Below are 12,794 nucleotides of genomic sequence, written 5' to 3'. Positions count from 1 at the left end.
ACAACAACTCGTCCAGCCGGCAGCCTGCACTTTTCAGCTCATTTTCTCTCTGTCATTCCCCTCTCAATCTTTGATCAATGTACTTGCCAGGGAGAACCCAAGTCCTTCAAACCTCCTCCTTTTCACCTTCATCCTTAACTTTGTGCTAGAGCGGGACCCACACAACAACAGCCGACCCTCCCCGCCCCCGCCCCCCCTCCCAAACCAGCCCCCGATCCCAGCCCCCGGAGAGGACTCGCATTTCGACTTGCGGGACACTTTTGTGCGTTTCTCTCCAGAGCGCCTCTCGCGCTCGCCCCTCCTGCGCTCGCTTTCTTGCCCTCACCTCCTTGTTTCCCCCCCTTTCTCCTTCTCGTTCTCCCCTGGAGTTGTTGTTGTTGTTGTTATACCCCCTCGCTCCTTCTCCCCCCTCTCTTTTCCCCCTTCCCCTCCCCGGGGTGTGTGGCAACTTTTCCCCTCGCTTCTCCTTCTTCGCTCTCCCCTTATATGTGACCATGGCAGTGCCGGCGGCTTTGATCCCTCCGACCCAGCTGGTCCCCCCTCAACCCCCGATCTCCACGTCTGCTTCCTCCTCCGGCACCACCACCTCCACCTCCTCGGCGACCTCGTCTCCGGCTCCGTCCATCGGGCCCCCGGCGTCCTCAGGGCCAACTCTGTTCCGGCCGGAGCCCATCGCTTCGGCGGCGGCGGCGGCGGCGGCGGCGGCAGCCACAGTCACCTCCACCGGCGGCGGCGGCGGCGGCGCGGGCAACGGAGGCGGCGGCGGCAGCAACTGCAACCCCAGCCTGGCGACCGCGAGCGGCGGCGGCGGCGGCGGCGGCGGCAGCGGCGGCGGCGGCGGCGGCGGCGGCGGCGGCGGCATTAGCGCCGGCGGCGGCGGCGCCTCCAGCACCCCCATCAACGCGAGCACCGGCAGCAGCAGCAGTAGTAGCAGCAGCAGCAGCAGCAGCAGTAGCAGCAGCAGCAGCAGCAGCAGCAGCAGCAGCAGTAGCAGCAGCAGCTGCGGCCCCCTCCCCGGGAAACCCGTGTACTCGACCCCGTCCCCAGTGGAAAACACCCCTCAGAATAATGAGTGCAAAATGGTGGATCTGAGGGGGGCCAAAGTGGCTTCCTTCACGGTGGAGGGCTGCGAGCTGATCTGCCTGCCCCAGGCTTTCGACCTGTTCCTGAAGCACTTGGTGGGGGGCTTGCACACGGTCTACACCAAGCTGAAGCGGCTGGAGATCACGCCGGTGGTGTGCAATGTGGAACAGGTTCGCATCCTGAGGGGACTGGGCGCCATCCAGCCCGGAGTGAACCGCTGCAAACTCATCTCCAGGAAGGACTTCGAGACCCTCTACAATGACTGCACCAACGCAAGGTAAAGAGCGGGGGGTAGCCTCCGCCGCCCGCGGTCCCTTTCCTCCCGCCTCCTCCTCACCCTTCCCTCGCTCCCTTCCTGGCGCCTCCAGCTCCGCGCGCCCGCGAGCCGCGCGCCCTGGAGACCACGGCCCTCTCCTCCCTTTCCTCGAGGCTCGCCAGCCGCTCCCGACCCTCTGACAAGTTGGCACCTCACCCTGCCCAGATCTCGCTCTTCCGCCCGGTCCCCACCTTGCTCGTCTGGGCGCAGGGGCTTGGCTGCTGTGGGACGCGGGAACCGCGAGCCTCGGGGCGGAGGGGGCGGGAAGGAGGAGGACCGTGCATTTCCAGGAGCCACAGCCCCCTTCCTGGGCCGCGCCAGCGTCTGGGGACCCCTCACAGCACGGCTGCCAGAGTGTGTGCTCCCTCGGACCCGGGTTCCACCGCGAGCCGGGGGGGCACCGGCGGGGCTGGTCGGCGGCGCCCGAGCGGCGTCCCGGGGGCGGGGAGAGGTCGTGACCCCGACCCGCTGGGTTCGGGAGCGGGAAGGCGCGCCCCGGGTGAGGGGCCCGCGAGGAAGCTGCGGGCCTGGGCCTCTTCGAGGCCGGGAGGGAAAAGACCTCCGAGGACGAGAAGCCCCGGAGCGATCCCGGGGGACCCGCTGCGAGCTCAGTCCCAAAGCCCCGAGGGGAAGCCCGCTGAGGGGAGGGGTCTGTGTGTGCGCGCACGTGTGCGTGTGGCCGCCTGTGAGCTTGTGCAAAGGAGATAAAGGGGTACGTTTGCCCCGGGGCAGATGCGAGGGAACCAGCGGGTTTCCTTCTGCCGGGGGAGTTGACGGGTGCCTGAGACTCTTGGAAGCTGAGCTGGAGAGATGGGGAAGGAAGACTGGAGCGCACACTCTCTTTCTCTCTCCAAATTGTTTTTCTTTTTCGTTTTCTTTCTTTACTTTATTATTATTTTTTTATTTTTTATTTTTTGAAGGTTAGTAGCTCACGCAATGAGCAGGTGCAAGCTTTGCACTGGGGTGTTCCGCAGACCTGAATCCCCCGTGCTGTGGCTTCCACAGCCTGGCAAAGCGCGCGAACCCTGGAGGCCGGGGGACCCGGTGCCTGGCCCGACCGGTTTTATGCTAATGAACGCTCACTGGGGGAGGATCTACCGAGAGGGGGCGGGAGTGGGGTAACTTGTCAGTTTCGGGGTGGAAATGTTCTTTCCACCCGCTTTCACAGTGCCGCCTGGTCCCCCGTTCCAGGCAGAGGGAAAAGTTGAGATGCCTGGAGAAAGAGAGTAGGGAAAGTTGGATACCAGAAGCGGGCGCGTGGGAACTGCGCGCAAAATTTGCGCGGGGACTGCGATACCCTCCAAATAAGTTTAAGACCGGGAGAAGGAAGAGAGTTGTACTCTTTTAGGAGGTGTGTCCCCTCATAGAGCTAGGGCAACTGAGCTGCGAAGAAAAGAGGGGTAGGACGAGACCAGAAGGAAACAGGGGTGAAAAAGCCCCTAGCTATTACTTCCTTGGAAGACTTCTGGCTAGTGCCCCGGGAAGGCTGTAAGACGAAAGCTGACCCCAACTCGAACCTTGCAAATGTCCTATTCTGACCTAGCCAGAAACTCTTTTCCTTGTTTGCCATCCTTTGCATGGGGTCTTGAGTGTGTGTCTGGGTTTTGAACCTTCATTTCTATTATTTTTGGGTGACTGCTGAGAGCGCGTGCATGTGTGTACGCGCGCGCGTGCCCGAGGATGGACAGGTGGCAGTAAAGATTGAGGGGTGATCTTGATCACTAAACGTCATTTACCGAGATAATTGGAGTCCTAGGACGTCCAGAAGATAAAATATTTGCCAACAATGTATTGTTAAAAGTACTCAAACCAGGGCAGAAAATTGTTACAGTTGGAAAGAATGCTAGTTGAAATTTGAAGCCAGTTGGTTGTTATGAAATTGTCTACCTATCTAGTAATTTGGTGAAAAGCTACTGTGTTTCTCTTTAGTAATCAAACCATTCTGCTCTTGAAATCTCTTTGTGTGTTTCTTACAGCACATACTGTACTCGATAATTAATGACCATTACACATAACACACACACAAAAATTGCCAGAGAAAACTTCTTTCAATGACTGCAACGTTATAATCAATGTAAAGCAGGTAGTGGTACCCCTCTTATAATTACTCCCTTGATTTTTTTTCCCCTGAAATTTTGCTTAGTGTTTGGAATTGAAGTGCTCACTATACGGTTGGAAAATATTCTTAAAGTTACTAACAAAAATGTTTTAATTAGTTTTTTTTTCCCTGAGGTTAACAATAGCTCTGGAGTTTAAACTTTCACAGCCAACATAAGTTAAATCCAATAGAACTATTATATCTCTTCAAAAATATTTCATCAATATCCTAATTATGTTTCAATCACCTCGTCTTAATATTTTACAATTACACGTGTTATTCTAAAACTCAGTTTCAGGTTATTTTTAAGTTAAACGTGGTTAGTTTGTTGGTTTACTCTTGCGTTTTGATCTTTCATCATCTACAAGCCTTACTCAAACCTATATACATGCAAATACAGCAGTCATTAACCTTAGAAGATGTGTAATTGGAGATCTTTACCTAGGTTTTCTTAACTCTGCACTGTAATCAAATCTGTAAAAAATCAATTTGTAAATCAAAACTGTAAAAAAAAATAGAAAACTTATCGTGGAACTCCCTGTCACTAAAACATATTGTTTGCATTATATTACACTATTATTTTTAATGATAATTACAGGTGTTACTGTCTTATTTCTTAACTTTGAAAGCAATACCTACAATACTTGCACCTTGGATCTTCAAAACTAAAATTACTCTTTCCATTCAAGTCCAGTTTATGCCTTTTCTATTAAGATCCTTTTTCATTCACCTAGATATATTGATTTCTTTCATTCTGGTTTCTTTCTCCTTTGGCTATTTAAGAGACGATCTAAAGGAATAATTTATGCAGAGGGTAAGACAAACTGTGCAAAAGGCAAACTATATAAAATAATATATACATAGTTTGTAAGAAACATCAAATCTTAGCACTCTCATCTTTTTACAGAACATATATCTAATTCTGTCTCTTGATAGCATTTAGATACCAGGGAATCTGAGAAACCAAAATGATATCAAAGAGAAAAAACGTTCATAAACTTGCTCAAAGTGGCTCAGTAAGTTGGTGACAAACCTTAGAGTGGATTTAATTTGCTTGGGGCTATTGCATCAGTATGCTATCTATAAAAACTAGAATAAATGTTGAAGCCATCTGTCACTACCACAAGGAGATGAAACAGAGACTATCACTTGCTTGATAGTAAAGCTAAAAGTAAGAGTCCAAAAATGAGAGAATATGTAAGGAAATATATTTAAAAGTTGTCAAAGGACAGAGTCTGACCTTGATCAGCTTCCTCCAATTATTATTTTTAAACTAAACATTAGTTGCATGAACTTGGCTGGTGCATCAGAGGTCACTTAATTAACTGGTAACCACTAAACAGCAACAACAAAAGAAAAGTAATTATGTACATGGTCAAGCCTCTGTTTGTATGAGTCAGTCGCTTGTTTGTAGATTTGGGTTAGGATTCAATTTTCTGTGAATTCAGGTAATAAAAAGTGACTGCTGTATTGTGTTATCTAAAATGTTTATTTTTTGAATATTGCCAGAGGGAGATTTTGTTTCAGGATCTTTCAAACCAGATTGGGATTTGGGTCTTATGTAGCCCTAGTATTGTGGAGGTTTTTAACTTAAATAGATTCCAGTTGGTTTTATCAGACATTTTATATGCATATAGATATATTCACAAATAGTATTCCTTTGTCTTAAAAGTCAATACTATCCATCGACAGCAAATTGAAAGACTCTTCAAGTCTTTTTTTGTCCAGTAGTAATATATGGATGCAATTTTACTGTAAGAAATATAAAATATTCTCCAACACTTGGCTCTGTTGTTTGCCAGGAGTTTTAATAAAGATGGCAAACTGAACCAGTCTATATTTATTAAACATTTCCCCCACTGCATGTTTTTCAATGGCACGGACTTACACACTTCTGCATTAGTAATAGAAAGTTTCAACACAAATACAGATTCACTTCTAACAGATAATTACGATACTTGGCACAGAGAGATTAAAATTACTTCAAATGAAGAGAGACTATGCTTTTGAAGTTTTTGTATTACAGTCGATTAATGGCTCCTATAAAGCCTAATGTTTCATTTTATAACATTTCCTAAATAATATGACATAATTAGAAGAGTAAGGCCTAAAATATGAAACTTTAAGTTTGGTTCTGCCACTTGTTTCTGTATACGTTTAAACTGTTACTAAGTTATAGTTTAATTAATACATAAACAAAATCTAAGAATATTCTAACCTAGGATTTACCTTGTTCAATCAAATTGTATTATGTAATGCAAATTCTTGAGTTATTTGGATATTTTTCAACCTGTTGTTTTTCTTGAGTTAGTCTCCAGTAATACACATAGTCATTATTGTAAAGAGTGCACATAGTTATGAAGATGGTTTACTTTCTGAACTCCACAGATGATTAGCTAATGCTCTGAGACACTTAATTTGATTTGCACATAGGATATTTTATTTTGTGAAGCTGCAAACATTATATAAAATAAACAGACTTTTTTGTTTTCATAGTTCCCTTACATAAATTCTTTGTATCACATTTAATACAGACTTTGTGAACCTTCTTCTGATTAGTCCAAATCTGCTGTTACTTTTTTGTTTAATCTACATTTCACAGAAGTTGCGTATAAATTACTGAGACCAATATTAGCCATTCTCTTTTTGCCTCACTACCTCCCCCAACCTCCTGAGATGTGACACCCAATATTGATTAAAGTCTTGGCTGGATCTGAGCATAAATCACTCTTCTCTTTGGTGATTTACCATGTGTGATTCACCAGCATGCGAAAACATAATATGCTTTATTGTTTCTCATTTGATGTTTTGTTTTTGGAATGTAAGTAGCATTTGTAAATTAGCTTAATGTGCAACCAAGTAGTTGTTATTTTAGGAACAATTTGTGCTTTGACTATCAATTAGTGTTATTTTCTCTTTCCAAGTTATTTTACTAAATTGTTTCATACAATTGCCTTTGTTAATCAAGTAAAATAATCATTTAAATTGCACTGTAGTAGCAACATAGAACCCATGTATTGCAAAATTTAAGAAATGCAACTCTCACAGGTTGTAAACTGTTTCTCTTTGAATCTTTGAAGAAATTATATGAAGTAAGCTTTCTAAATAGGGACAGGTGAGTCTTCTAGATTTCACCCAATATTTTGATTTTAAGGTTTTGGTCACTTGTTTCTTTAAAAAAGTTAAAGTTGGCCAGAATTTTATCTTTCAAGAATTTAATTTTCAGATTGTTCACCAGAAAAAAAAAATCACCTCGTTATAGACTTTTAAAATGACAGGGAATATAAAATAAAGTTGATATTAACTATTTGGGTATTTAAATATAAATAATATGTAATTAAAATAAAGTTTTATCATTTTATATTTGAATTGATATAAAAATAGAGTGACCTTACCATGTACCAGCATGTGCCATCCTCTTAACTACTGAGTTACTACATTGTGATTGGTCAGTTATATATATATATATATATATATATATATATATATATATATATATCTCCATACATGTGTATTCTTGTTTAAGTTCTACAGGTTAAAAATTTTAGCTAAGAATGCATTTATATTTATACTTTTAGGCTTTGAGACTGCATTAGGGGACCTCTTTTCCATTATATTTATTATGTTCAGTAATTTATTTTTTAATGAAGGAAACCCTGAATTAAAAGCTCAGCAAATGGGGCTTAGCTGAGTGTCATATCAAAGGCCCTGATCTTCACATTTACGTGTTTCAGGCATAGCAGACGCTCTGTGAGCCCACATTGTGCTCAAATTCCTTTACTTTTCTTCTCAATTTGTCTGAAGTATTTCCAGGCAAAAGTAATTTTTTGCTACAGTAAGTGTCTTTCAGAATAACTTTTAATTGTTGATATGTGCTTTTTAGTATATTCCACAATACAGAAATTACTTCATTCAGATACTGAGATTAGTTTACCAAATTATTTCTTTGGAAAACAAGAACACCGAGATTAGTATATTTACGTTTGGTCCAGTAATTTGTTATTATTAGATCAACTCGTGGGTCACTTTATTTTGATGTACCTATTTACTTTGAGAAGTCTTCTAAGAATCTGTAAAGAGTGTGTGTGTTATAGTTCATGATATTTAAATGTGCAAATGACTATGAAGAGAATTTTTATCCATTCAATATAAATTAGTCAATTAGACAATCAGTGAAATTTTACTGTTTTTCAAAGTAATGATAGAATTAAAATTAGTTGAATAAAATAGCAGATAATCATCCCCTTTGTATATGTAGTCATATATAGATAGAGCTAGAGCTATAGGTGTACAGATATGTAAAATCATATAGAGAATGACTCAAATCATTACTTAATCCAAAACCAGGGGCCTTGAACCAAATATATTTTAACTTTCTGCTGTATTCTTACCTGGACTTACTTTATATGCTAAGAGGATTCTAATTCACCCATTTAAACAAATTCATCTGTAGATTTTTCTAAGTTGGATATTGAAGTGGCCAATGACTGAATTTTGTTAAAGGTGTGGCCCTGTTGCTTTCTGATTCAAATTAGCTTGGAGCTGGTCCAGGATATCAGGCTGGGATTCTTTTACATGTATAAAAGTACGTGACTTGAGTGAAAGTTGTCAAAGACAACTTTACTAAACTGGAAAACTCACTATATCATTATTTAATTGCTCTTCTATTTTTGTGCTTATAAGTATATTGAAATGTCTAATACTGTGCAGCACAGTGATGCAGTGAATAGCTACTTATTTTTAAAAAAGTTTTAGAGAGCAATGATTTAAAAAGAAGACAGCTTAGCTGAAGCATTTAAAACATATTATTATATAAGATGAATATAATACCTGGAATCCATTGCATGTTTCTAGCAGGAAGTCAAAACTACTATGATCTGAAGAACATAAATGTAATTTAATGTAAGTAGACTTATAATAATCCTGCAGTGGATTTTGAAGGTAGTATATATGTTTGACAAAAAAATTGAATATGCTTTTCAGGCATGATTTTCATGAAAACAATAATGAAATAGGCAATTTAGTATATTGGTTACTTTAGGTTCGTAACATTGAAGAGCTGAGGAATGTTTTCCTTTCCTTAGAATAAATGAATGGAGAGGTAAAGTATTAAAAAGTCACAGTATAACTTATCTTTGAATTTATATAGTATCAATTAGGTTGCTTTTCCAGTCCCAACACGAAAAAAATAATACTTTTCATCAAGGACAAACAAGACATATTCAGGAAAGAAAGAGTACTAGTTGAAAGGGAATTATTTTATGGAAACACATAGAAGCATTTTCAGTAAATACTTGCTAATTCAATTTAAGGGATGCTGGTCATTTCTTAAGGAAAGATAATGAAAATAAATCTCTAGAATATGTTAATCAAGAAATACTTTATTATATTCACATATCAAGCATACAAAGTATTTTGTTAAAATCTTAAACTGATTATATTCTGCAATTTTATTAATAGCAACAGTAAATGGGTTGTATTATTCATAACCCTATATTACGTATGAACAAAGCAAATCGCTGAAGGTGTAACAAATCTTTGAACCTATCACAACTCTACGAAAATATACTGACATATCCTAAAATGTTAATTCCTATTTTATATTGAAAATATCTTCAAAATAATACTGTTTCTTGAGTTAGGCAATATGTAGTTCAATGGCCTCTGGATTTTAAGTGAATAATTTAGAACACTTTTAATTGTCTTATTACCAGTCACACACTTTGTACTAAGATAGATGCCCTTGTGTATGCAACAGGTGTAAAATTTTTATCAGTATTTTAGAAGTCTTGGTGGTGGATATCTTTGTTTATATTAACCGTAGCCTATGTGTAGTCTATGTTTTTATGCTTAAATAATTATAATATCTTCATTAGAAAACTTTTACATATATGTGTATGTGTGTTTGTATTCTTTCACCCCCTCCCCCCAAATGCGCGCGCGGCGCGCGCGCGCACACACACACACACACACACACACACACACACACACCCCTTTGTAGGACATAGGGCCGGAGGACAAACAACTTACCAAAAAATTGACTTTAATTTTACCTTCTGCAATTTAGTGAAATATAAAATAACACTGAAAAAGAAATTCTGTTTTACTGAATGATAATAGAAAATATATTTAGAATTAATTTTAGCGCAAAAGAAATAATTTATACTTAAATATTTTAAAGTGTAATTATAATAAACAATGTTCTATTGTTAGTAAGACAATGATTAAAAACTTATCTTAATTTTCCTATACCTTTATGATAACTGAAGTGTACTTTTAATTCTCTCCAGAAAATATTTGTCAGAGAATTATCTTATTTGTATGAAATAGATATTAAACTATTAGGTACTAGAATCTGTACATCATGGAATAACATTTAATGTGGTTGATGTCATTGCTCCATTTCTTTTATTAGTTTATTTCATTGCTGCTTGCACTTTGGAGCAAGCATATCCTTTACAATCAGTGGATAAATGATAGGAAAACAATTTCATAACTTAAAAAAAAATGATTGCTCTTCTAAAAGCTTTGCCATCAATGCGATGAGTTAGGAATGAGGTCAAGGGGTTAATCTGCAGGTCCATAAGAAGATGTGTATTACCACTTCTTGCAGTGGACCGTCATTGTCTTTCAAAACACCTGGTAGAGGTCCAGTTAAATGAAATCAATTACTTTCTCAATCATTCCATGGCATTGTCAAGTCATTACATCATTGGTAAAAGTGCAAGAATGCATGCATTTTTTGGTGAAGTAGAAAAGAGGTTAAAAAACAGTGACTACTTGAAAAATTCTACCTCCTCTAAAGCTTGTGGAATTAAAAAAAAACCTTGCACATAGTAAATGCAAAATGACATTAAAGTTCACCTTTGCATTTTGTTATCAAAAAAGAAACATATTTCATACTACTTTTTGCATTATCTGGTATGCGTATATATTTATAAGTAAAAATGATTTCAAGATATTTTATGACTCGTGAGCTCTGACACCCTTATTCTTACCCTCTAAGTACCCTCTGACAAGTGCTAGTATTATAATCCAAGATGAATATATGTCTGCTGTTCACTGATTTTTTTTCTTCACCCCATTGATAGTACATGCAGATTTGAACTTGTAGCCAGCAACAGTGCTTCCATGCTTCAAATTGCCAAAAGACCCCCAGGGATAGAAACTTGACCTGCTTTTATGAAACCATAGAATTACATTTATACAAGTTACCCCATGGGAAAGGAATGAACTGATCCCAATTCAAACCTTAATATTGGAGCCTTCTGGGTCAAATTTGATTTTTCTTTCTGTTAACACCTGTTTGGCTACCAAATTTAGTAACTAGGTATTTTTAGGAAATTTAAAAAATATCATTCATAAATGACACTTCACCAGTAAGCCAAAGTGTCATCAAAATTTTGCAGATATTCAAGTTTTCACATGGGAGTAAGATGTTACTTTTAAAAACGAAATATCTATGTTTTAAATATACGTCCTAGATATAAGTAGTTTAAACCAAAATTGTTTAATCGGACATTTATTTTGTACTTTTTATTGATTTCCCTCCACTAAAGAGTCAGCCCAAGGAGAGGAAGAAACTTTTTTAGGGAGTTGCTCCCTGTGATAACATTTCGGAGTAAGGATTTTTAATGGATAAGTTTAATTTTCTTAGACTGGCATTTTAAAAGGTTATATTCCTTATTTTACTTTTTGTTGGACTATATGAAGGGATTTCCTGAAGCCTGCTTTTACCACTAATAGTAACACATGAAGGTGGTTAATGATAAATTGGATACATAAAAGCTATTCCTGTTTTAGTTGTATGTACTTTATGTGGTTGGGCCTGCACTGTAAAACTGAAGTTAATCATGTGTTCACAATAGGTGGGTAATAGCTTGCTTATTTTCTGTAATATCAAAATGCTGTATCCTACATATACCAATGGATAACGAATGTAAATGGGTAAGGCTATAGTGTCTCTTTGCTTATAACTGATGGTATTAAATGACCATCACGAGACTACCGAACATTCTCCATATAGAATGACTTGTTCTCAATCCTACATACACAGCAACACTTTATGAAAGATAAAGCAACATGCATACATTTTTACCCCTACTCAAATATCTGCTGTTACAATTATGATGACTAAATAATTTCATGATAGGATTTTGGAACCAAGCTTAGCATGTTCCTTCCCCAATTCAAAATTAAAAATAATTTTAAAGACTTTTCACCTTTTTTTTTTCCACTTAACATTAATAAAATCGTTTGGATGATTGGTTATTTTCCTACAAGAACCAAACATAAAAATTCCTAGTAACAATGCTTATAACAAATCGATTCTTAGAGTAGAGGAAAACATTGAAATTTCCAGTGGAAAGTATACCACTTTCCTTCCTATCATAAGTCAAAATAATCAAGGAGAAAATATTTAGAGCTTTAAACATATGTTGTTTTTTCTTTTTTATTGGCTGTTAGGTGGCAAAAGAAAATATCTTGCTTTCACCATAAGCTAACATTTTTCTGCATTGTCTTGACACTGGAATGAGGCTGAAAAATTAAATCAATTATTTGGATGTTCCCTAAGATTACTTTGATACCATATTTATAAAATATCAACATTTTTTAACGTTTATTTATTATTGAGAGACAGAGCATGAGCAGGGGAGGGGCAGAGAGAGGAGGAGACACAGAATCCGAAGCAGGCTCCAGGTGCTGAGCTGTCAGCACAGAGCCCGACGCGGGGCTCAACCTCACAAACCGGGAAATCATGACCCGAGGCTAAGTCGGACGCTCAACTGACTGAGCCAACCAGGTGCCCCTAAAATATCAACATTTGATTAAATATTTCATTTGGAAGTTTGACCCAACTAGTTTGATGATGATTTAGCATGGCTCTTGCTCTTCACTTTCTCTCAATCTGACAAAAGGAAGGAAAGGGGGTGGATCACATGACCCAACCACATTATGCTGTTCTAAAAAAGAATCTGGTTCAGGAGAGGCAACCTATTCTGATTTGTAATGGTGATAATATGAAGTTTCTGTGACCTTTTTTTGTCTTCTAGTGGCACTTTGCAGGTCCATTTCCAATAATGATTGATGGTACACCACATGAACTGCAAAAAGAAAAAATACTTTAAAAATGTTTGCCATAAAATGCATGAGAGATGGTACTTTTATATTTTAGATAATTCTCTATGAGTAGAGGAATCCTTAATGTTGTACAAGATTCTACGTCATACTTAATGTAGAAAGCCTTCCGACACCAAACTACGTTTCATCTTCTTAAATATCTTTGTCATCTAAATT

At 39.3% G+C, this 12,794-nt stretch overlaps 1 protein-coding gene across 2 annotated transcripts in view; it reads left to right on the top strand.

The window, feature by feature from the left end:
• Positions 1-348: 348 nt before the first annotated feature.
• The window catches only part of DACH1 (dachshund family transcription factor 1), a 432,209-nt gene continuing 419,763 nt past the window's right edge, over positions 349-12,794 (top strand). For both annotated transcript variants that reach the window (XM_045054180.1, XM_045054176.1), the window contains exon 1: positions 349-1,360. In XM_045054180.1, coding sequence (XP_044910115.1) covers positions 495-1,360 — 866 coding nt within the window. In that variant the 5' untranslated portion in view covers positions 349-494. The remainder of the gene's footprint in view (positions 1,361-12,794) is intronic.

This window comes from Felis catus, chromosome A1 (genome assembly GCF_018350175.1).
Source record: "Felis catus isolate Fca126 chromosome A1, F.catus_Fca126_mat1.0, whole genome shotgun sequence".
Classification (NCBI taxonomy): domain Eukaryota; kingdom Metazoa; phylum Chordata; class Mammalia; order Carnivora; family Felidae; genus Felis; species Felis catus.
The sequence above is the reverse complement of the archived record's forward strand: the minus strand, read 5'-3'. Positions and strand labels throughout refer to the sequence as shown.